This window comes from Haliaeetus leucocephalus, unplaced genomic scaffold, assembly GCF_000737465.1.
Source record: "Haliaeetus leucocephalus isolate CR32 unplaced genomic scaffold, Haliaeetus_leucocephalus-4.0 Scaffold473, whole genome shotgun sequence".
Taxonomy (NCBI): domain Eukaryota; kingdom Metazoa; phylum Chordata; class Aves; order Accipitriformes; family Accipitridae; genus Haliaeetus; species Haliaeetus leucocephalus.
This window is the reverse complement of record NW_010972909.1, coordinates 8,413,518-8,439,303: the sequence shown is the minus strand read 5'-3', so window position 1 is coordinate 8,439,303 and position 25,786 is coordinate 8,413,518. Positions and strand designations below refer to the sequence as shown.

Genomic DNA, 25,786 nt, shown 5'->3' with positions numbered 1-25,786 from the left:
GGTGATAAGCATCTACTTTATTCAATGGCATTCCTGATACTAGAGATGCACAAAAGATGTTAGTTCACAGCTCATTTCAAGTTTCACGGAGACTGAAATTTCAGAGGCCACCTCTAAGCACTGAGCAAACCTCTGATACAGAACCTTTTCTATCATAGGAAAAAGAATTTATTAGTAACTAGTGAAAAGATACAGGTAAAATTATTTTACTAGCTGACAGCAGAGAAGACATGATGAAGAAATTTTCCTACGTCTGTCTTCTGAGATGGAAACATCTACAAACACTTTATGCGGAGTGTTTTATATTTGAAGGAGCAGATAGGTATGTAATGGAATAACATTTTCCCCTGCAGATAAAGCATTTGACTATCATCACTGTCCAAACTTCTCCTTGGCTGCTTGCTCCTGACATCCATTTTCTTGATGGTCTGAATTTGGCTTTAGACTCTCATTCAGCCATTGCACTGAAGAATGAGACTTTAATTGTGCAGCTTATCAAATAAAGGTCTTTATCATCCTTGAACCTCCACGTGTTGGATTTGAGGCACAGAGTTAAAAGGGAAAGTGCATATTTCGCCTCAAAAATGGGGCTGTTTTGCATGTTGAACAAACAAGGTATTTTAGCTTGAAAATTATAATTTCTGGATCTCAAATTTAGGAATCTGTACCTTGTACACTTCCTTCATCTTTTGTACTCTTCAGTGTAGTGGTTTTAGTTGTGGGTTTTTTTAAGTTTTAATCAACACTGGCTAAAGGGAAGATTAAAATCATTGGAGAACTTGAAACCACTCCAAGAGCCTAGCTTGGTGACAGTCACTATTTCTTTTGGATACATTTCAGAATACATTTGCTTTTAATTTATGGATTTTGATAAACTTTCTCTTGGTTGTTCTTGCTATTATGTGTTTCTCCTTTAAATTCGGTCTAGTTCCAATTAATGTGAATTAATTGCATTTTATGCTTATTCTCCCTTAATACCTGAGAACTCTATGTACATTAATAAAGGTATCTACAAATGTTATGTTATTATTGATATCCCCACCATGTAAACATGGGGAAGTTAGATGCAGCAGCACATTAAGAGAAGAGTTTTCAAATATATTTACCTGGCCAATCATAAACTTAAACAACCCACATTTCAAGGAGTCTTGGGCTGGTTGAGCCACTTAGACCTATTATTTCAGTGGGATTTAGGTGTCTTACAGACATTGGACCTTTTGAAAACACTGCTGGGTGCATATACACACCTTTTGGGTGTCAGCTGCCCATGGCAGAGGGAGGAGTGTGTGGTGTGGCGAGGCTGGGGTCACTGCAGTGAGGTGAGCCTGGAGGGTTCCGAGCACCTCTCTCCTGCCTGCAGTCTCATGGCAGATGACACTTATCCAGAGTGATGAAAGAATCTCCAAGAGGGTAGTGGTTTACTTTCCACTATTCCCCAGTCCTTTCATCTCAGGATCAGGCTGGGTAGTTCAGTGGAACAGGCTTTTTCTTCTTCTTTTTTTTTTTTTTTGTAAGAATTCCAGTACATCCTGCTTCCAGCTGGATCGGAAATACCAAAAGAACAGCCTTCCTTGCAGTATTTTGGTACATTTGTTTCCTTTTCTGCCTAAAACAGAGCAGAACAGTGAATATCAAAACTAGAAAATGAAAACAAATAAAGTGATTTGAATGAGACTTTTTTTCCCCCTGTTTAAAGTTCATTTTGTGGGGAATACTGGTATATATGTTCTTATTTTATTCAGAATTCACAGGTATCATAGGCTATATTTCTGGAAGGAATTGTTTCCATAATATGCAAATGCAACATGAGTAACTAATCCCATATAATAAAAAATATTTTCTTGCAGCTTCTTTGTGGTCCAGGTGGAATGAGCTTTATTTTCTACAGAGTAGCATTTCTATCCTATAAGTCATCAGAATTTGATGAAGAAACTAAAGATAAGGCAGACATGGTGATCTAATTGTCCCTTTCCTGCTAAAACCAATTCATTTTAGAACAGCTAAAAGTTAAGTCTTTGGAACATGAGCGGAGTATTTAATTGTATCCAAATGATTTTGCTGTGTAGGTACAGTGAGAAATCTGATTTCCATAACTGTCCCATAATACCACCAATATTTTTTATTGTAATGTAATGACTGAATTCCCTTGTTTCCTGTATCTCAAGAACATACAATTCCTCCTATGCCACTTTCATCACTTTTTCCTTTCTTTTCAGGTGAAGGATCCATCAAATTCATATCTTTCCTCAGAGGAATTCCTCAGAAATGTTTATGTTTTGGCAGTTCTTCTTTTCCTGGCCCTTATCTTGCAGAGGACATTCCTGCAGGCATCCTACTATGTAACTACAGAAACTGGCATCAACCTACGAGGTGCTTTACTGGTGAGCAAAGATGTTTGCGTGATCTGCCAAGAAATTCACTAATACTAGCTCCAGCTTTGTACTTTCATTTGTCTTGTTCTTTATCTGAAGACTCAGTTAACAGTTGTTTGAGAGAAGAGAGGCACCGTATTTTTATACAGAAAACTGGAGAAGTGGTATCAGTGACACAGCCAAACTGATGGCAGCAATTGCTTTTGCTAAAAACAAAAACCATCATACTAACGTGCAGAAGTTTAGCACTCACACTGTGCATGTAAGAACATATTTTTGCAGATGACGTTAAGTATATGAAGATAAGCAGTGTTGTTTTGGCTCTGCCCCTGCTTTGTTCATTTGCCTATGAGGTTACTTCTGCTGACTGTGAGCAGTTATCTGCAGAGTATCTTTGGCCACGCTATGTTTTACGGGAACATTGTCCATGTATCATGTGCGTGATTCTGAATATTTATGCCCTTTTGCACAGAGCCCTGTGGGATGGGACAGGAGTAATTCATCTCCAAAACTGTGTCTCTAAACCTGGCATCCATTAACCCTCTGTGAAAGCCATGTTTATGAACTGGAGCCAGCAGCTCCAGCTCAGAACATGGGTGGGTTGTAGCAGGGATCTCCGCAGACCACGCTCCATGGACAGCAGTAGCACTGTGTGCAGAACAGAAGCTGGAACTGATGTTTTGCCAGGTGTAACTAACCACAAGAATATCATCTCAGCATGGAAGCTTCTGGGTTTTGTGCACGCTATGATTGATGTAGATATTTCAAACATTTTCTGCCTTCTCCCAGGATAGATGGTACAGACATGGTGGAGAAAGCATACATGATTATTTCCTTGTGCTTTTGCAACTCCCACTTGCCAAAATGGGGACTTTTAGGACCATATGCAGCTGATGTAATTCACCATGGCGTGTAGGCATTTCTGCTTAATTCTGCAGGATTCATGGACAAAACAGGGCAAAGGGCACAAAATATTTTTAAAAATTTCTCAAAGTTGCAGTGTTTGATATTTGGTCGTAGCTGCAAACTGGGCTCACAATATTTGTCTTTAAAATTCTGGTAGATATAAGCCCTGATTAATTTTAAACTCTCTTAAGCTCCTACAAATTTTATGGAAATAGATGGCCAGGTAAAGAAGAGAAACCCAAAGGAATATATAGCCACCCTGATCAAAACTTCATAGCATGAGTTTAACTATCTTATCAGAAACAAAGATCTCTTTGACAGACAGTGTCACAGAAAAGCAGGCTCACCAAATGTTTGTTCAAAGGAGATCTTTGCCCGGTCTCCTAAATGTTGATGTTTTGCTGTCATTTTGTTCTATTTTAGGTCTGTGTTAAGCAACAAACCTTTTAAAAGGATTTGGAGTTTTTTAAAGTCAGTTCTCTCTCTTGTGCTTTCTCTCACTCTGTCTCCATCTCTCTTTCTGTGTCTCAGGTGAGAGACTTGGAGAAGGGCTGTCTTAGGTAGAGACTGATACCGCAGCTTGAAATGTCCTTCTGCTACTGTTGCTTTATAATTATATCATTTTCATATCTTCCATTTTACTCCTTTCCTACAGGCGATGATATATAATAAGATCCTGAGGCTTTCGACATCCAACTTGTCCATGGGAGAGATGACACTGGGACAAATCAATAACTTGGTTGCCATAGAAACAAATCAATTAATGTGGTTCTTGTTCCTGTGCCCCAATCTGTGGGCAATGCCTGTTCAGGTAGAGCATCAAAGTAAGGGCCTGATTTCAGAGATCCTCCAACGTGGTTGAAAAGAGTATATGTCTGTGAGACTACTACAGAATCCAGAGGGGAACTTGGACTTCACACTCATTTGCCAGGAAGACTAACAAGCAGAAACGTGGTCCATCATCTCCTCCAAGGGCTGGGAGGCTGTCTCTGAAGTAAAGAGAGGAATTTTTTGAGCAGGATTTCCATGTCATGGATGTGGTCTGTGACTTTAAGAATCATGACCTGTCATCCTTTCCCTGCTCATATTTCTTCCACTACTGACACAAGTCATTGCTTTTATTTCTGCCACATGGCAGCATCACAGGCATCTGACCAGTGCTAAGTATTGCATTTGCAGTGTCCACTTTTTAACTGCGTTTTGTGGCAGGAGCAAAAAGCAATTGAATCCTGCTCAGTGACTGACAGCAGCACCAACAGCGTGCTGCACAGAATGCCCAGAGTAGCTCTCATATAAACGAGCTTAGTTACTGTAAACATCTGGTTCTTAACAAGGCTGGGAAAGATCTGTAGGCGGATCTGTAGGAAGGAAAAGTAAAAATTATTAGCCTGAAAGAAATATTCAAAAGTGCTAAATGACTTAATGACCTAAGCCATGCTGATTTTCCATGAAGCTTGGACTCCTGTAGCACCTTCAGAATTTTAGCTTGGGGTGCAATTGACATGGCCCTAACTTGTAGATAACCCCACCAACATTAAATAAGTTTAAAAAAGGATAAAAGCCACTCTTATAGTAGATCTGTTTTGCTGAAATTCCTTGGACTGCGTCAGTAATCTATTATAATAGTCAGCAATATTATTACTACTAATGGAAAAAAATACTGGGTTTATGTGTCTATTTTAGGATAGGGTAGGGTTTAGAGAGTCATCAAATAATTTATGGAGAAAAGGACAAAAAAAGTTTGCACAGTAACAGAAATTAGAAATAATACAGAGCATTTAATTTTAAGTCACTGTTTCACACCCACGTTTATTTGGAAGAGTTGCTGTTAATACTTTGAATGTTATTAAATGAACAGGTGGTCTGATTCCTGTGGCTAGTGAAGAATTATATGTAGACTAAATTCACCACTCATTTGTCTCTTTAATAAAGTCTCTGTCTCAGCCACTGTAGAAATGTAATGGCCTTCCTTACCACTACTGTAAAAGGCTGGTTTGAGGAAATTTCTGATGATTTTGCTGGTTCCTGTAGTTGACCTTCAGGTAATCAGGAGACAGGGAACACAGGGGAGCTTGACAATAGCTTTGTGCAGGAATGAGCGTAGCATCACCCATGAATTTACCCTTGCTGAAGAACTTGGTGAGTGAGCACCTGTGGCCTAGGCTACAAAGGGCTCCTTCTGCTCTTTAGCTCTATCAGTCATAGTGATTACCTTACACATCTGCTCCAACAATAAAATTGAAAGGAGAATATTTACTATTTCCTTCTCAAAGTATTATGCAGCTGATATCAATGACACTGGTGTTATGGTAATAAGTCTTTCTGCCTGATTAGCTCAATTGGCTGCTTTTTGCAAAAAAGAAGGAAGAAACTAACCCTTCGTAACTATGAGCTGGATTATAACTATACCACTCTGGAAAAGGTGTTGGGACTATTCTATCTTGCCTTATGCAAAAGAGTTGAACTTCAAGGGACGTCTCAAGAAACAGCACTTGTCAGGGCTGCGCCCTCCTCAAGCAGAAAAGCTTGTAGCAAATACTGAACTTATATCCTTCAAGAGTGAGCCAATATAACCATAGCCTGCTGAAGATTGGGATGAATCTTACAAAATACATTGTGTATCAACAAATTATGGCCTGTTATCAATCACAAAAACTCATTGCAGGTTCAGGCCCCTAGTAAGGGCTTCAGTTTACCCCAAGTACAAATTGCTACCTGTAACCTTGTGTTATTCTGCTAAGAAAATGGCATGTAGGTATGCTAATTTACATTACACAAGCCTGAAGAGCTAAATAATGCTTTCAAAATGTTGAACTTCACTGATTCTTATTTCTGATACTGTATAGTAAGAATGCAGATTTAAAGACAGAACTGACTCATTGAAGAGAGAGCAAAAATACAAAGTAGGCAACTAGTTAGTTCTGTATATCCTGTACCATACAGTGGAGCTTTTTATCAAAATACTTATGTAGTAGAGCTTGTATTAACACAGGAAGCAGAATTACAGTAGTTGCATCAGAGACATTCCCGGGTAAACCATTGTGGGAAGTGTTCCCGAACTTTTTGTAGGACTAAGATAGCATCTTGGTACTTTCCTACAGACCTACATGGTATTGATGCACAAGGTAAGATTTGTGTCACTCCCACCACATATGCTTCAGTGCCTGTCTTAGATGTGCCTCTGTTTGCAGTTGCAAGAGGACCACTATGACAGAATGCAAACGTGATTCATGACAGTCCTAAGACCTTTGAAAACTTCCAGTGATGTAAGGAGTTCTAGTGTAAATAAGACTTAAGGCCAGTGATTCTGTAAAATGCCTTGGGGTAAGCACCATCATTTTAGTGCTCCTTTAGTTCTGTGGAAACCTCGTCTGGAATTAGGACTACCAGGCAGTAACACAAACTATGCAGTTAATGTCAAAAATAAAGGCTTCTGGGTTTATTTCCCACACTTTCCAAACACGACCTTCTGAAGTAAGGGCTCACTTGATTCCTATGAACCATTTGTTTATTAGAAGGAAAAATATTTTTTCTTGCTATCCTTCTGGCATATTGAAATCTCCTTTTTCTATATTGCTTTTTTCTTCATAGATAATAATGGGTGTGATCCTACTCTACAATTTACTTGGAATGAGTGCATTGGTCGGTGCCGCTGTCATTGTACTGTTAGCTCCAATACAGTACTTCATAGCTACGAAGCTGGCTGAGGCTCAGAAGAGCACTCTCGTAAGTAAATTATTTCAGTGACATTTGTGATCCCTAGTGTAGTGGTTTAACCCCAGCCGGCAACTAAGCTCCACACAGCTGCTCACTCTCTCCCCCGGTGGGATGGGGGAGAGAATTGGAAGAGTAAAAGTGAGAAAACTCGTGGGTTGAGATAAGGACAGTTTAACAGGTAAAGGAAAAGCCACACATGCAAGCAAAGCAAACCAAGGAATTCATTCCCCACTTCCCACGGGCAGGCAGGTGTTCAGCCATCTCCAGGAGAGCAGGGCTTCATCATGCCTAATGGTTACTAGGGCAGACAAATGCCATCACTCCGAATGTCCCCCCCTTCCTTCTTGTTCCCCCAGCTTTAAATGCTAGGCATGACATCCTATGGTCTGGAACATCCCTTGGTCAGTTGGGGTCAGCTGTCCTGGCTGTGTCCCCTCCCAACCCCTTGTGCCCCCCCAGCCGCCTCGCTGGTGGGGTGGGGTGAGGAGCAGAAAAGCCCTTGGCTCTGTGTGAGCACTGCTCAGCAACAACTAAAACATCCCTGTGTTATCAACACTGTTTTCAGCACAAATCCAAACCACAGCCCCATACTAGCTACTGTGAAAAAAATGAACTCTACCTCAGCCAAAACCAGCACATCCAGAAATGAGAACGAGTAATCAGGGGTTCTTGTTGTTAGTGAACATTCATTGCAGAGGTTTGGGCAAGCTGCGTCTTAATTCCATCATCCCTCCCTTTCTGTTTTTCTGTGGCTTAGTATCTCTTCCGTCCTAACATTTGTCAGACAAGAATCTGAAAAAAGTATGTGGGCCTTGACCTGTCTTCTCTGCAGAGAGTATTTTTCACCCAACTAGCATGGTTTCACCTGAATTCCGTTCCATGAAAGGGTGCTATTCCTACATGCAGGTGTTTTATTTCATGGGATGTTAGCAAACAGTACAAATGACTGATAAATTACAGGAGGAGAGTTTTAAAGAATGTGTACAACCGCCCTCTGAAATGGCTAGAGACTTTATGCTCTCACCCCAAGCTTTGGTATTCTCTAAAAATCAGCTGGCATTGCTGGATCAATATCTATTTTACATTCTTCAGTGCTGTAAGTTTATTTTGCTGTCTAATTTAGTTCACCAATTAGAAATGTTTTCTGATACTTTGTCTAATTTTTAACTTTATTCTTGTGATCCTTGAACTTTTTTAATCAACCTTTGACGCTTGAGTTGTTGAATATTTAAAGATCCTTGTTATCTTAATATTCAGTAAGCAAATTATACATACATTAATTTAATCTTCAGCACACTTCAATCCTGTACAGTTGTGCCAATTTATACCAACAGAGGATTTATCTTTACATAATTTCAGAAATAGTCTGAATCTTTCTTTTTGCTCTTTTCTGAGTTTGTCTGACTCATAACATCTTTTGGATTATGATTTTACCAAAACTTAGAATTACTGTTTTCTGGTGGAGGCAATTAGCTAAATATATGAATAAACATCTTATTTATTTTGCTCGCCGGTCTGTATGAATCCCAGAATGAATCTTGTATCAGCGATCACACACATGAAGTCTTCTGTCTATTGTTATGGACACCACTGACCTACTAATCCACCTCCCTGAGTTTCACCCTCTATTTGAAGGATTCAGATGTTTTGGGTTATATTTCTTCTCAGAACAGGTCACTTAATTTCCCCTCATGATTGTAAACACTTTAACATCTCTAAAGAACAAGGAATTTTATATTGTGTTACTCAGTATGGCAACTGAAAGCCTGTACAAAAAACCAAACAAAATTATAAATCTTTAATGAATTTTACAACAGAAGTGAGGGGAAAAGAGTATTCTCATTAAAACTATAAACCATTATCAATTTCTTATCCTTGTTTTCTTTTGAAATGAAGGACTATTCTACTGAAAGATTAAAGAAAACCAATGAGATACTAAAAGGCATTAAGTTATTAAAGCTGTATGCCTGGGAGCACATATTTTGTACTAGCGTGGAAGAAACAAGAATGAAGGAACTCACCAGTCTCAAAACCTTTGCGCTTCATACATCTCTTTCCAGTAAGTAACTATGTTTTTAATGCTCAGAAATGGATCCTGTTCTCCATGTCAACATTCCTCCTGGCTTCAACTAAAGCCAAATACAGCTGTGCCTATGACACTATTTTTTGTGTGTGTGAAATGTGATTCAAATAAAAAGGCATGACAAATATATAACACAGAAACTTGAAAATACAGAGCATGCTTTGCTGATTTTTTTTTTTTGTAGGAAGTTTTCTGTCACCTTCATAATGACATTACAGTTATGAATTGGTTTATAGTAAGAAGGCTCCAGATAACATTAGCAGCTCTGATTACAGGAAAGATAAATTAGTGTCTGAATGAAATTGTATTTTCTGTAATGTAGAAGAGCTGACAGGGTAATGTTTTCGTTGTGTTGCATAATAATTGTGCACATAAAACTTTTTATCCCAGTTCACTAAAGTATACAAATGAGATAATTACTTGGCTTATTTGTTTGTGTGTTTAAGATGTCTCTCTGTCATGGAAGGAAATTTCTTCCTGCATAGGAATTTTCCTTTGGGAGTTTTAATTACTTAAATTGGAAATAACTGGATTCTTCTAGTGCCATACAACTAATGGTAAAACTGTTTTTGCTTATTTCATATAATCTGATGCCTATTTTATTTCTCTTTCACAGTTTTTATGAATGCGGCCATACCAATAGCTGCTGTTCTTGCAGTAAGATAATGGTTTTTTCACTTTTCCTTATAAAAAGACAGAGAAAATGAGAGGGGGAGAAAGAAAGAAAAGACACCATTGTTTTTGTAGGACATATTCCTCATAAAACTGGCAGATGAGCTAATGTGCCCCTGCTAACTGTAGAATAGCATGACACTGGAAGTGTCCATTCCAAGAGCTGGTATTTCACCAGCTGTGGCTTGGATTGGTAAAAACAAAAAGAAATATAATTTTTTCCTATAAGAAAGAAAAAAAGCATTGCAACTTGAAAGAAGACCCATTTTGAGAAGGTCTCATTTTGAAAGGGTTTTGGGTGGCTTTGCTTTTCTATTGTCTAGCAGTGAAAATCATTCCTGTTTCAAAGTGCATTATAAGCCACCATTTTAGTTTTCAAGAAAGGGTACTCTGCAGTTTAGGGAGAAATAAATTTTGCTTGTCCTCTGGCCAGGTTTAAATCTCAGCCTAATGCACTGGAGGAACTATGGCATGCCGGCTAGTAACGAGTCTTCCTAGACCAAATGCTGAGGGCATTACTCAGAGTATGCTAACATTGGATGAGATATGACCATAGTTCTACATCTGTGAAAAAATCCCATAAGATTTATTAGGTTCTTACTGATTTTTCTGGTTTGTTTGTTTCCTCTAAACCCTGAAGTCAGTTACAAAACTTTACAAAACTAAATGCTGTGACTTTATAAAGAAAAGTTTTTCATTCTTAAATGTGTAAATCTCTTGAAATCACTGGCAAGTTTTTAAAATCTTTTGCACTTTAATAGAAGACAGCTTTCTCTTCAGTTTACTGGGATTCCCAATAAATTGAGCTATGTAGTTACTGGCCCTAGCTGAGCAAAATATTTTGCTCGCTGTCCTTGTCCATCTTTTTCAAGAGTCCTTAACCTGACATGCTCTTTTCCTGATGTGACAGACCTTTGTGACTTACGCGTATACCAATGTCAAGCCGCTGCAGCCCGCCCAGGCCTTTGCATCCCTCTCATTGTTTCACATCCTGGTCACACCGCTGTTCCTGCTCTCCACTGTGGTTCGTTTTGCAGTCAAGGCTATCGTAAGGTAAGTGGCCCTTCTTGTTTCTCCAACTCTTGAACACCTACATTCAGTAATACAACAGGGAAGGTGCTGGAGAAAAAGGTGGTTTCTACCTGCTCACATGGAAGAGGATTAAGAGGTGGGACTGAGATGTTCAAAAATGTGAGAGAAATCAGAGTAACCATTTCTTTTTACTGCATGACACAGAGACAAAGAAATGTTCCATTCTTGTGATAATTTCACCAAGTTTGGCAGGTCAGATTCAGAGCTGGACTGTCCTTCCTTGGGATATGCTCCTCTTCTCACAGTGTGGCCACCCACCGTCACCCTTACCTAGTACTTTTCTGAGCTCTTGTCAATGCAGAGGGAGATGAGAGAGACTGGCGTGAAGCTATCTAGCAAGACTGGCCCTGCTGATGCAAGGGAGAGCAACTGGCTTAAGTCTACCTCCACAAACGGTGCATTGGGCTTTACGTGAGAATTTGGTATTGACCTGTCTCCCATTGTCTAGCACTAGCATGGAATTTCTTAGGAAAGAAAGTGGATAGAGGAACACTGGACTAGTCACCCAAGGGAAACTGAGTCCTACAGCACTTCTCTTATAGAGAAACTGCTGTTCCCCTGAATAGCAGTAAAGAGATGCAGGAGAGAAAGCATGGCAAGGCAGATATTTCGGAATTTTGTCTGTGAGGGTTAGGGATCTGCATGGCAGGACAGTGAAGAAGTTGGCACAAAGTGGAAAAGATTTTAAAAAAAAAGGAAAAGGAACTCATAAAATATGTTGCTTCATCAGAAACTTATATGTTCCAGGCATTTATTGCTGCAAGTAGCCCAACAAAACAACTTCCTTCGTGCTGGACTATAGAGCACTTAATCTCAAGGGAGCTGGTTGGTAGTAAGTCAAATTTCAGACTTTTGGCTGTTGCGTCAGTGGTCTGTATGGAAAGAGTCATGGTCATGGGGCAGTTATGTAGACATACACACTGACAAGATGTCCCAAGAGGCGCAAACTGACACCTGACTGGCAGTAATGTGTCAGATGCCAAGCATGAGCAGGATGTAAAGACCGAACTAACCTTCACACCCAGAAACGTAATTCCTTCTTGCCAAGACTGAAGCACATTGGCAAGGTATTGCATTGCTGCTGCCACTGCCTCTTTTTGGTGGGTAACAGTAATAACAAATAGCAGTCAAGGGGACTTCAGGCTCCACAGCTGTCATTTGCCAGCACCACACTCACTTTAAAAAAAAAATTAAATAGAGTTTATTTTTGTCAAAGCAGCAGCAGGGCCACATGAGACATTTTCCCTAGGTTGAAAATTATTTCTGACTAGTGGAAAATCTCAAGGCTCCTTTATAAATCATCCCAGCCTCTACATCTCTGCACTATGTTTAGCATAGCCCTAATATCAAATTGGTGTGTACATTTTCCTTAACACTGCTGGCCACCCCTCAGGACACTATTTAGAGACCATATTTGCCAAAACAAACTTTACCCTTTGGCAAACTTACTTCTTAACATCTTTCTCCCATGAACATCATGTCCCCCAAGTGAAGAATGAAGAATGCGTGCTTGGCCACTCCACGGCTCTACCATCAATCAAATACATGTATATGAGTATGTGCTCATTTGTGTTATGATTAAGTGCTCATACTTTGGTCAGATTCTCCATTTTATGTTAAAGAGTACTTCTAGTACCATGAAAACTTTTGAGGGTACCTGTCCTTGTTCAAATGCAAAGTAACGGTTGATGTCTTCTTAGGCAGATGATCAGAACGAGGTCTCTTATCTTCTACAAGAAGATAAATTCTTGTTTGATGCACTTATGTAAGACTTAAACTCTGATATGGGAGTTAGACACATAAATTTTCCTTTCAAAAGAGGAGATAGGAACAGATATACTGGCAGGAGGAAATAATGACAATAGCAGTGCTTTCTTGCTAACCAGTATCTCTGTGGCTTGAACATGTAGTGATAATTTCATACGAAATGCTGAGACAGGCCTTAAAAAAGGACTACTTTCCCATTTGCAGATTAACATTCAAATCACTGATTTGAAGTCTTATGTCCTTCTGCTTTCTCAGTCTCTGGCTCAATGCACCTTGATTTTAGTTTTTACAAAGTAACATAGCATGACCAGTGGGTGCTTTTGTTCATCCCTTCCCCAGAATGATAAAGAGCTAGGTGCTTACAGCACTCTGAAAGGAAATGGGGCGGAAAGGGGATCAGATCCTTCTGTGATGAAGAATGAATTGAACTTGTGTGCTTTATTTCCCAGTGGACACTTTTAAGAAGCAGGCAAAGAGAGCTCTTGCTGTAATTGTCCAAGGCTGGCCGTGGCTCTCCTGGGTTGTGTAGTCTTCAGTCCCATTTGCATGCAGTGTATGCAAAAGCTGTGTTCAGGATGCACCTGAGGCATTGGCATTTTCAGAGGATGTAGGTGGGTGAATGACTCATTTATGCATCCTGACTGTGCGTAGGCATAAGAAAGGCACAGAAGAGGTAAGCCTGCCAGGATGGAAACCATTGCCACGGAGCTCTAGTGGCACTCACATGAATAGCTCTCCTCTTCATTCCCAGCTACCAGTACGATGTTTAATTATTTTCATCTGTCCTTCTTCCACATAAATAAATTTTCACTTGCCATCAGGGTGGCAGACAGTCCAATAGGAAACCAGAAGTATCCCATGAACTTCTTTTGGAACAGTTCTGATATATCCTGCTGGCTGGGCTGCACAAAAATGGAAATGTGGTCATGGAAACCTGGGTTTATTTAACTCACTGTCCTGTTTTCTTTCAAGTGTACAGAAGCTGAATGAGTTTCTCCTGAGTGATGAGATTGGAGATGACAGCTGGAGAGGTGGGGACAGCTCTGTAGCTTATGAATCCTGTAAGAAGCACACAGGACTTGTAAGTTCTGTTTTATGACACTGAATTTCAAAGCAGAGAGGCCATATAGCCCCATACAAGGCTAGTGGCCTAAATGATAGGGCTCAGGAGTTTTGGCTTCCAGCCTGACTCTAACATTGACCAGTTTTGCCTCTTCTATGTCAGGATCTCTGTGTTTCTATGACATGAACGGTCCCCAAACACATTTAAGCATTGCTGAAGGGCCAGTAGTAATAAAACCCCCATAACACACCCCAACACATTTACACATGGTACAAATTCATCCTTCTCAGTTTTCATAAAAGGCCCAGGTGCATTTCTTGTGGTTATGGCGTTTGTACTGTACATTGCCAGTACAATCCATTATATGTTGGGCATCTTTAGGTAGGACTGATTCCTGCTCTGGGAGATTCAGAATTGGAGGTGGGACAAACACCACCAAACTTTGTGAAATAAGCTACATATTTCAACTGTTTCAAACTGATTATGTCATTTGAAATGTGACTGAAAGTTGAAGACAGCAACAGAAGGAAAAGATCAGCAAAAAATAAATTTTATTTTGAGCTGAATTAAATTAGTTTGCCAACCCAAAACAACATGCTTCTTGTTTTTTCTGGCTTAACAATTATACTAAAGGAAACAAAAATGAAATTGTTTCAGCATTTGTTTTGTTTCTCTTGTCCACCTTTTGCCCAGCCCTACAGAGAGTGACAGACAAAGTCTAGATGATGGGGAGAGGGAAAAAGAAAGGTAATATCTGTAAAGGTTAAATCATTCACTGTAGACAGCCCAGCTGTAAGGAATCACTAAGATTATCCCAATTTAGCTCAATACAGTGGTGCTTACAAATACCACAGGTGGCTCTGAATGAGCTAGCTCCACAATCACTCTTAAGCATAAGTGAGGTATTCTGCACAAGCTAATTTGATATGCTTCTTGCTCCTGCAGCTATTCTGCTTCTGAGAACCAAACTGGTAACTCTCCATATCCTTACACTTTTACTGACACAGCTTTGTTTGGAGCTACCTCAGGTAGGGCAGACTTACCTAGTGGTTTGAGGGGGATGACAGAGCCGAAATCTGGGGTTGTTATGCGTAGGAAACCAAAATCAGAAAGATATGCCTCATACTTCAGTTAAGGGTGTTTGAAACATCACAGTAGTGTGTCTTTATTATCACATATACTGAAAAGCACTAGTTTCTTCCTGTGACCTAGAATGATGGTAAGAAAGGGAATGGATTGCCTGTTTTATAAGGAACCAAATATTGTCCCCTCTTGAGAATTCAAACTTTTCTCCTTTCTTCATTTCACTATGTAGCACACCAAGGCCATCAACAGGAGGCAGCCTTTGAGGTATCAGCTTGAAAGCTATGAACAGCCAACAAGGAAGCAAACACGTCCTGTGGAGATAGATGATATCGCAATCAAGGTGGTTTGAAAACATTTTCTCATTCTTTATGAGGAGTAGGTCCTCCTGCAGCAGTACGGGATAGTGCCCAATTGCTGCTGTTCTTCCAAAGGCAGATTGTCCCATGCAAGAACAAGCCCTTAAATAAATTAGCACCTCAGCCAAAAATAAAGTGAGAAGATTTGTTACAGACCAGCTCTTCATAGTCATTCTCTGTCTTCCCAGGAAACAGAGGCATCATGGATCTAAAGGAACAAAAACTAGATAATCTGATATGCAGAAATTAATACAGATTTTTTAGACTTTCCCTTTATACACTTCTCTTTCACTCTTAGAGCCAAGATCAAAACTTTTGAATCCCATTTTGACATTTATTATGACATGACATTTATTATGACATTATTTTAAGTCATGTTGGCCAAATTTTCCCCACATATGTCCTTGCACTCTGTGCAAGGAATGTTTCATGCCCTGTCAACTCCAAAGGAAGTACAAAAAGGCTAGCGTACACTGGGGAATATTTTTCTTATGTTCAGCATAAACCTTGTGAATATTCAACTTGTACTTTGGGAATCCATTCACAAGGGGCCATGTATCACAATATACAGGATGATTCATTCCTTGATAAGGTATGCTATTTAGATGTCACCTGTGAGATCTTGTGGCCATTTTTCTTAGTCTTTAATCTTATACTTGACAGAATTAAAGTGTTTGGTAGAGTTCAACTCAAGATCATCCCTTTATTGCATTTCAATCAGTATATATGTTTGTGTATATAACTTTCCTTATTTACAAACTTTCCTGAGTTTGGCAGTCTTTACAAACCTAACTTGCTTTTTTTTGTGTATGAGCATACCTCACCATGTCTATTAATCACAGATTTATTTCAGTAACGTTTTAAATCCAAACTAGACATTCTATGTTTTTTCCCTCGTGTTTATATATCTGACTTGTGGTAATTGTTTTGTAGGTGACCAATGGATACTTTTCATGGGGAAGTGGTTTAGCTACGTTGTCCAACATAAACATCAGAATCCCAACAGGTAGGATAAATGCACACCTTAAACATTAAATATGTAATATCAAATTGCTACTAATTCCATTTCTTGAGGTTGTGAAAAGCACAAACCCACACATTTAGGTTTTTATAAGAAAAAATGAAGGTTAAAAATGTATACGAGGTCATGAACTGTATTGGTCATACAGCTATATCATTAACCAGAAGTACTATAAATAAACAAAAAATTACATGATTTTATATACCTATACAGTTTATATAGTGTTTATAACAGCAGGAACAAAGTCAAGAGTAAGAATAAATATGAAAAAGATAGTTGCAAAAAAATTCATTATTATTTTTAATAATCCCAAAGTACTATAGGTAATCCCAAAGTCTGTATCATTTGTTTCACTGTAGCATTAGGTGTCTTATACATGGATGAACACTTCTTTGTGCTGGCCCAGTGCCACATACAACACCAGGAGAAGGTCTTTACTCCAAGGAGTTTACAATCTACAGCCCTGGGTTTACAAGCTGGGTGAACCAGTCTGACAGTTTACCTCCTTTGGAAGGAATAAGACCATTAACTCCCCAGGTGGCGAGAGGCTTACCTGGCAAGTGCACTAGCTAGCACAGTTAGTGAGTTCAGTTAGTTTATGGGAAGATCTGAGAAGCACCATTGCCACTACAAAGTAGGACTAAAGGTAGGAAAGTGGTGGTGGGAGGAGTACAGCAAAGCAGAAAAAAGTAATGGATCTTCTCTCAGTTGCAGTCACTAATTAGATTGGCCCAAATTTTAATGGAATCCCAGACTGAATAATCACTTCCCACTTCATAGCATTTGACCCTAAATAACTTCCATAAAGTAACAAAGTCCCGTACAGTGCATGATAACATATGTCAAAGCAATGGTCTCATTCCTTTGGAGATTAGTGTGTACTTGTACTGTCCATTAATGTATATTTCTATAGATGAATACTTGCAATTTGTATGATGAATACATGCATAATAATTTGCCCAGAAAGGCTGTGGATGCCCCCTCCCTGGAAGTGTTGAAGGCCGTGTTGGCTGGGCCTTTGGGCAACCTGATTTAGCAGAAGGTGTTCCTGCCCATGGCAGGGGGGTTGGCACTAGATGATCTTTAAGGCCCCTTCCAACCCAAACCATTCTATGATTCTATGCGTATTGCCCATTTATGTAGTGGATGCTAACAAACGTAACCAACTAGTTCAAGTGCTGTAGAACTGGATCTAGTTGCGCCTTGCGGTCTTGAGTAGAACTTTTTTTTTCTTTTTTGAAAATGTATTTGTTATTATCATAGGTCAGATGACAATGATTGTGGGTCAGGTTGGCTGTGGCAAGTCTTCACTTCTCCTTGCTATATTGGGAGAGATGCAGACGCTGGAGGGAAAAGTCCACTGGAGCAAGTATGTTTCATATAGCCATTAATTGCTGCATTCATTTAAGAAGGAGGTAGCTGGGATTTGCTGTGAGAAATGTAAACTTCCTGTCTCAGAACTGCATGTTGAATGATTATCATCATCCAGATCCTCTCTGGAAGGCATCACCTGCAAACTTATGAAGGCTTTTCATTGATATTCTGTCATGGTTCAGAGCAGGCAGAGCAGAGTGCCTCAGGGAGGGAAAGAGGCTAGTCTGGTTATTAATAGCTAATATATTAGCCCAAGCAAATGACCTGAATAGAAAGTATATACTATTCCTGTTATCATTAGGCTTCAGTACTCACTATAATTGAAGTCAGCATTGTTATACTGCTACTGTACACACCAGTAAAAGCATCACAGGCTGGAGCTTCTTCAGTCGAGTGGTATGTGTGGGGTACCAGCATAGAGGAAGGGCTGTATTTCCCACTCAGTCATGCCGCTGCTAGCAGAAAAAAAGGTGATAGAATAACACAGGACTAATGCTTTTCCCTTTCCCTGGTATCTGCCCAAGCCTTGCCTAAGGAAGTCAGTGTTACTCTTCACTGTAATACATTCAGAACACAGCCTGAGGACACGGAATACCTAAAGAGTAAAGGCGGTGAAGAAGCTGTTGCTGAAGAGGGAACTGCCAGTGAGGTCAGGCCTCAGGATCCATGTGGATTCAGACCCAGTGAACAAGAACTTCCTACAGAAACTAAGTGGGGCAGCAGCCACTCCTCCCGCCTAGGCAGGGCAGAGGCTGTGGAAGGGATGTGCTGCAGCCCCAAGACTTGTTTTTTGATTTTAAAGATCAGTTCTGTTTCCTTAAAACTACTAAGGCAAGCTCTTCTTAATTAGCTTTTTGAGGTGAAAGGGTGAATTTTGTCACAGAGACCAATATTTTGGTGCCCCATTCCTTGCCTAGTAACCTCCTTTGTCACCTTTTTCTTACAGCAGCGTTGCAAGCTGGCTATCTTTCTTTTCCTGTGCTAGTACGCATGGCATTTTTTGTTCTCTAGCCATATTTCACTGTCTGCTGTTCTAAATGTATGATCTCACTGGAGTAGCAGGTACAGTTGGAGCCAAGGCAAGACTAATTTTAGTTTAATTATATGTGAGTTTAAGCTTTGAAGGAAGAAGAATATGTGACTTACCACAGTTAATACCTTTGAGAAATATAATGAAGCTTTTGACATCACAATCAGGCATTTTTTTTCTCAGTAGTTTAAGAAGATACAAGTGGAGTGTACCTTGAAATTATTCTCACAATTGTTTTCAAAGATATATTTGAGAAGGACTCAGATTTGTCCTAAAGAAAGATATGGAATCTTGGGAAGATTAGAGAAAACAAGAAATCTTAGAAAGATACTAGAGAAAGTTTATGAAAAACCATTTAAGATTCACATTGTTCAAGTGAGATTAAGATCATATTGTCAGCTGATTAGCAGTTTGTACATCACCAGGCAACTCAGGTTTTAGCAAGTAACTCAGGCCCTACTGAGTGATTTTTTTCATTGCAAACTATAATTTGGTACTGTGGTATAGCTGATGTAAACATGGTTATATTTTGCTGATAATTTCAGACTGCCTGACAGACAGATGAATACAGAAGGATGCTTCAGGTATTGAACTAAGTGGATCCTATATTTTACAAAACCATAATAAAGGTCCTATTTACTCCCTTAAATCCTTTCCATGTGATTTCACATGCATGACTAACGCAGCTACTGATCCAGGGATGAAATGCAGGCGAAGTGAATTTCCCAACAAAGTATAACACCACAGTAATAGTAATGATGGGTAAGATTTCAGCCCCAGTTATATTGGGGTAATCCTGCAATGCATCATTGTGAAAGCCCATCTTGCTTGGGCTGTTGTGGTTGACTGCAGTGAGAGCTGTACGTCCTGCTGCCAGAGTTGTCACTGGTTTGGGATCTTAGGGAAAGAAAGCATGTTAGTGTATCTTTCTGCAAGAGATCTTGGCCAGGGCAAATCTTATGGGCCAGTTCTCAGTTCTTCCCACTTACATGAGACATGCCTCAGATACATTACAAACTTTAGACAAGGAGACGGCTTTTTGTTTTCCCAGTGAGCAATCGGCTAGAGAGACTTCTTAAATACTGAAGCATGAGGCTATCTGGATGCAGTGATGTAGCTGAGCTTGTTTCAGACCTGATTTATTAAGTCCATACAGGGACAGGTGTGGGGAATATGCAGAGACATGTATTCCCCTCACGCACACCAACCATCTTCTCAGACCGCCAAGCAAAGAAGAGTGGCTAAGTGGAAGCCCTTCACTTGGTATATATTTTCTGTATATTGAACTGGTTTCTGTGCAAACAGGTTGTTGTGTACTAAGTGAAAAGCATGGGAAACACAAAAATTATGAAGTAGATCCTCCCAAATGGCCTGTTCTGCCCTCAAGCTATGGAAGACTTCAAGAAAAATTAGGAAAAGTCAGTGCTCCCCTCAGAAGGATTGCCAAGTACAACCGCTTACCAAGAGGTCGCAACCACAGTAGCTCACAGAAAACACTGAAGGGTATTATGGGCACTGAAGGGATAACTGATAGGCCAGGTAAATGTCAGTAGCCAAAGGCAGCATACCTACATACTAGCGCTGCTGCTATGGCTGGTTGCAGGGATAGGAATAAATTCCTCCAAACTGCTGGACAGAATTTTTGTAGATGCTCGGTCCTTGTCTTGCCTCAAATTTCTTGCCTATATTAGCAGAGGAAATGGCTCATTCTGCCATTACAGTGGTATCCTAGAGATTTTGTATGCCTTTATTCTCCTCCCTTTTCATTTTGTAGGCTGAGGGAATCTGGGCCTGGTTAGAGATGCATTAATCTATTTTAAAATGTCCAGAGTTAGCATAAAAGTTTTCCAAACTTCAACAAGGTCTCTTTTTGAGTTTTCTTTAAAACCTTGATTCAAATTCATTTCTCTATTATTTCAGCTTATATATTCAAAAATCTTATAACAACAACAAATCAATCTAATCAGTTTGGTCTTATCATTTCAGACTTGAACTTACCACACCCCATTTTGGGGAATATATATATTTTACAGTACAGATAAAAAAATCAGTATAAATAGCCACATTTAAAGAAATAAATAAATTAGAGCAAAGATTACTAACCTCAGTGGGCAAATAAAATACTGGTTTTAGGAGCTTCAGTTTCAGCCCACTCCCATGCCCTCCAATCACATCATTCTTTCAGATTCAGTAGGGTAATAAAGTACAAGACCAAATACTTAATCCCCTTATTTGTGAAGGCCTCGGCTCTGTAAAGGTTTTATATGTGTTTATTCATGAGATTATCAATGAACGTGGGTTGTCACAGAAATCTCACTCATAATTTGGGAGAATTAAAGTGTATTTGTCAAGCTAAGCATGGAATGAAATTTCTAACCAAGGAAGAAGAGTTTAAGAAACTGAAATCCTAAAATTAGTCCTTGCTCATTCAGATAATCTATTTGTTTATAATGGCAAGCATATTAAATCTGGTATGGAATGCAAGGCGTCTTGCAAGGCTTGTGCCCAGTTTTTGTTATATTGTACTTCAGAGGGCACTCCCAAATGTATACATGAAAGATTTTTCCCTTTCTTTACCATTGCAATGTTCTGCTGATAAGTTTGGGGTTTTTTAATAGAGGAAACATTAGGTTTTCTTCTTTTTTGTTTGGCTTGACCTAATTTCCGACCTCTTTTTAATCTCTCATTAGACTCAATCTTTTGCTTTCTTGTAACTTTTTTCCATTGTAGAGAAGACTGGAAACTTCTGCTGAATAAAGGACCAACTCTGGTGAAGCAATGTCTGTTATGAGCCTCAATTTATGGCTCTCTGACCCTTCTGAGATAACCGACAGGGCTTATTCACCTCTGATGTAATATCTTCTCTGGCGATTGGTGCATGAAGGAAACACACTGATTGTGCACTTTAGGCATGAATTATCGGAGTTCTTGAGAGCTGATGTGCAGCACAGAAAGCAACATGTCTCAGTTCTGACCTTTTGGGAAGATGCTTAATACATGAGTCTGGCATTACAAGGGCTCTGCTATTAGAATTTTTATGCCCTTTGCCAGACTTGGATCCTCTGCTTATGAGTGCAGCTGCAGTTACTGGTATCCCAGCAGGCAAGCAGACATTTCTGTCTCAGCAGTAAAATATTTCATCTGGAGGATTCATAGGCTGGGGAGGGGAGGATTTGTTTGTTTGGGTTTTTTTTAAGTCAGGCAAATAATACATTAGTATCAGTTTTCTAGTCCCTTCTAATGCCTGTTTCTATTTACCTGGCATAAACTTACTCTTTTAGGTTTTCTACTTTGCAGTGATGTGTCGCTATGCCTGGACAGGAGCACCATCACTGGTCCAGAACTGCTTTGACTGGCATCCCATGCCCTCGACACAGTTAATAAGTCAATTAACAAACAGAGAGAGCTGCAAAATCATTCGTGTCATTACTGCCATTGTATTCTCTTCAAAATGTATTTCATGGATATGATCATGAAGAAGTGGAGGTTGACAAGGAAAGCCTAGGTGTTGTGGTGCCGTGCATGGCTTGATGCAGCCTTACTGCTATAAACAGGTTCAAAATCTGTTCTGATTCAAAAGTGTATCTATAATGCTTATCTTGGATCCAAGGGAAATTTGACATTAGTTACCAACTTTTGTAGGTCATTGGCAGAACTGTGTGGAGAAGCTAACTCATTGCTTGTCAACCTTTTATATGCCTAGGCAATATTAATAATTTCATTTTTAATAGGTTTTACAATACAATTGTCACTTTTAATACATTTTCTAACAACATAACTTGCCTGTCTAGCCACTTTGCACTATAGATATGAAACTGTTGTATTTAGAAAAGTTACATGCTTTTACTTAGACCTTGTTTATTTTCCCTTTAAGAAAAAAAACCTAAACTGATGTAGAGTTCTTAAAATATATACTTAACCTCAGTTTCCCTGTATGTAAAACTAGCACAAAATGTTATTCTCTATATTTCCTGCTTACTAAATATCATTTACCATAACTTACAGTGTAAATGAAACTGAACCTTCTTTTGAAGCATCCAGAAGGTATTATTTCTGTTTTTAGTGTATCATAATACACTCATTAATTTCTTCAGAATTTACTCAAACCTTCATCTTTGTACCCTTCAGCCATCTCTGTGTTTTCTTACCATGTCGATAATCATTTACCGTAGGATTAACTGACAGGTTGTGTTAAATCCAGTGGATCCCAATCTTCTTCAGCCATTGTACCACTACCTCAGTCTTGTCCAAAAGATGTTCAGTGCTCCCAGCTCCCATTTGACATCACTGGGAGTTTAGCATTCCAATATCTTGCAAGACGGGGCCTCTAGATGTAAAACATCGTTACGTGTACCCTCCCATGTGTTTGCATGTTTTCTGATCAGCACTGGGTTTCGTGTTGCTTGATGGCTGTGTGATAGAGCAGGGGACACAGCGCTCGAAGGGAGCTGGCAGTGCTCCAGCTGAAGTCAAGCAGTGACTCCACTGCTGGCTTCAGGGAAAGGACCTGCAGGTTTAAAAGAAGGACAAGCTAAACTAAAAACACATCATAAATGACAGAGAAGTAGTGGCACACATAGCTGTGGTTGGGAGCCACACCATGATTTGCTACCTGATAATCCTGAGGACATATTTCATCCTAGTGCATACTGAACTGCTAAAACTCCTAAAATTTTGGGGATACTACTAACCAGCTACTTCTCATACCCTAGCACCCTCTCTCTCAATAGCAAATCCTAGATGCTTAAATACAAAGCTATATCAAATGTTTGGTTTGAAGCAATACCATCAAAGAGACTGAGAAGGAAGATAAGTGTTCAGATCCACAAGCTGGTACCAGTTCACCCCTCCTTCCTCACACATCTCAGGGATCTCAGAAAAATGTCTGAGATTACATGACCTTTTTTGCCACTCTACATAGGCAAAACAACCAGAACTAAAGAACATTCATACCCCTATTGTACACGTCATTAGGTATTTAGACATGTTTAAAGTATGTCTAGTAAATACTTGGGGGACTGTAGCGATTCCTTCCCAATCTGTATTAAACCACCCTCTTTTCCAATATCATGTCAGTCCACTGAGGATCTAATAGACTTAAAGGAAAAAAGCATTCACTGAGAAAAAAGTATTTCATGTGTATGGCCATGTAAAATAATCTAAAACTTCAGAAGGAAGCAAGTCAAGTGTAGTGATGCCATTTGAACAGCGCCTTTTCACTACCTGTTTTGACATAAAGTAACTATTCTTGTGAGAATTTAGTAATTTTGATTATTTATAAATTGCCTTTGGGTTGCAATTGCAGTTACTAGATTAAGGTAGGTACCAGCCATTTACAGTAACATAGAGTACAACCTAGAGTATAGATTTTGCAATCAGGGGAGAGAGTGGGTGCTGTTCTAACAAAAGCATCTAATTAAAAATTCTTCCATTGACTTTTGTAACAGTTGCTTTGCCTATGTGTTTCCCTGTATTTTTATGAATGCACATTCATAAATTTAATTTAAAAACCCCTGATTCTCAGACATTTCATAATGTGGATGCTTTGCTTTTTACTAATGCTCTTTATCTGTCTACAGTAGAAACAGATACTCAGTGGCTTATGCAGCTCAGAAGCCGTGGCTGCTGAATGCAACCGTGGAGGAGAACATTATCTTTGGGAGCCCATTTAATAAACAGAGGTAAATATCAAACCCCTTGCAAAAACATCTGGCAGCTTCTCCTTCTGGAAGAAGTTTGTAGATTCTGAAAAATATCAATGCACATTAACCCTGGGGTGGATTTAGCTAACCTGTCTTTAGCCATCTCAAAGGAAGGTTTCTGTTTTAAATTAGTCTTTCAAGGCTCCCCCTCTAACCAGAGTGCATGTCTAAGATGTTTGTAAGAAATCACACAGTGGCAGTGGCTCTCCATGGAACACAGTGGAAGCCACTTGTGTATTTTTCAAGCAGCTAAAGTTAGGTGAGATGAATCTCATCTTTGGAGACTATTGACATATTTTTGTTTTGTTTAGTGGAGCCTGAGGTTGTCAGAGGACTCTGGAAATAGGGATTCTAGGCATGTGTCCACTGAGTTTAAGTGCTAATCCTGCCGTGATCAGGTTACTGGAGCAGCCACTTCACAAAAACACTGCATGTACGAAGATGGGGTGCCTCAAGGAAATAACCTTAATTCTTCCTTTAGAAATACAGGAGAAGGCAGTGTGAAAGCTGAGGTGCACAGCTTCTGTTATGCCTATGTAGCACTTGCTTCTTGTGTTCTTCTAAAAGGTCAGCTAACAAATGCAGTGGAAAAAGTGACTTGACTTAAGGAAAACAAATTACTGATGTTTTCAAAGGCAACACTCTCTTTGTTTTAAGTTATTAAAAATATATCCCATTCCACTTAGTGTGTGCTTTGTTAAGATGTATGATTCCATTCCCACTTAATAAAACTTAGCAATGACCAAATATCTCAAAATCCAGACAAGCACCTAAAATTTCAGGGACCAGATTCTTCAGCTACTGCACCCATCAGCCCAACTTCATTCATACCAAAGGAGCAAGGCTGCATTACACCACTCAAGTAGTCTGATCCCAGCTGCTTATTAGCAGATTATCTGCAATACCCCACAGACCTAGAAATCTCACAGGAAATTTCAAGTTTTTGCAAGTAGTTTCCTGGTTCTGGCAAAATCAGAAGTACTGTAAGGATCCTTTGTCCTGTAATGTCACACTGAAGTAAATGAAGAGGCACTTAAAGGGGGAAGAATAATAACTCATTGGAAAATGGCTTCAAATACTCCAGAGTCCAGCAAAACAGCTCCTTGATAGGGAGGAAGGTACTCAATAATTTACGTAATTGAATCTTTAAAAAGTAGGCTTGCCAGTAAAGATTTCTAATAAATATGTCATTTTTTACAATGCTTCATTTACAATGCTCCATGATTAGTTGCTGAATAATCATTTTGCCTTACTTTTTTTTGCAATTATCCAACTATCACAGAGCCCTGATAACTTAGCAGTGAATTCGAGCTGGAGGTTTTTGTGTTAGCAAAGTAAGTAGCTGGTTAAATAATTGCAATGACCATATTGTTTGTACAGGTATAAAGCTGTTACAGATGCGTGCTCGCTGCAGCCTGACATTGACTTACTACCATTTGGTGATCAGACGGAAATTGGAGAAAGGGTAAATAATATGAATGCTTTTCTGTCTGCTTAGCCTATGTATTAAGAAGGTGCTCTCTGACATCACTCAGACAGATCTAG

General features: G+C 39.4%; 1 protein-coding gene across 1 annotated transcript in view; it reads left to right on the top strand.

Moving 5' to 3' along the window:
• The window catches only part of ABCC9 (ATP-binding cassette, sub-family C (CFTR/MRP), member 9), a 74,983-nt gene that overhangs the window by 20,762 nt on the left and 28,435 nt on the right, over positions 1-25,786 (top strand). Inside the window, exons 8-20 of the mRNA XM_010575430.1 lie at positions 2,217-2,381; positions 3,934-4,089; positions 6,870-7,004; positions 8,892-9,054; positions 9,695-9,735; positions 10,661-10,803; positions 13,582-13,690; positions 14,988-15,098; positions 16,048-16,120; positions 17,399-17,504; positions 22,545-22,583; positions 24,119-24,220; positions 25,622-25,706. Of these exons, the coding sequence (XP_010573732.1) occupies positions 2,217-2,381; positions 3,934-4,089; positions 6,870-7,004; positions 8,892-9,054; positions 9,695-9,735; positions 10,661-10,803; positions 13,582-13,690; positions 14,988-15,098; positions 16,048-16,120; positions 17,399-17,504; positions 22,545-22,583; positions 24,119-24,220; positions 25,622-25,706 (1,428 nt within the window). The remainder of the gene's footprint in view (positions 1-2,216; positions 2,382-3,933; positions 4,090-6,869; positions 7,005-8,891; positions 9,055-9,694; positions 9,736-10,660; positions 10,804-13,581; positions 13,691-14,987; positions 15,099-16,047; positions 16,121-17,398; positions 17,505-22,544; positions 22,584-24,118; positions 24,221-25,621; positions 25,707-25,786) is intronic.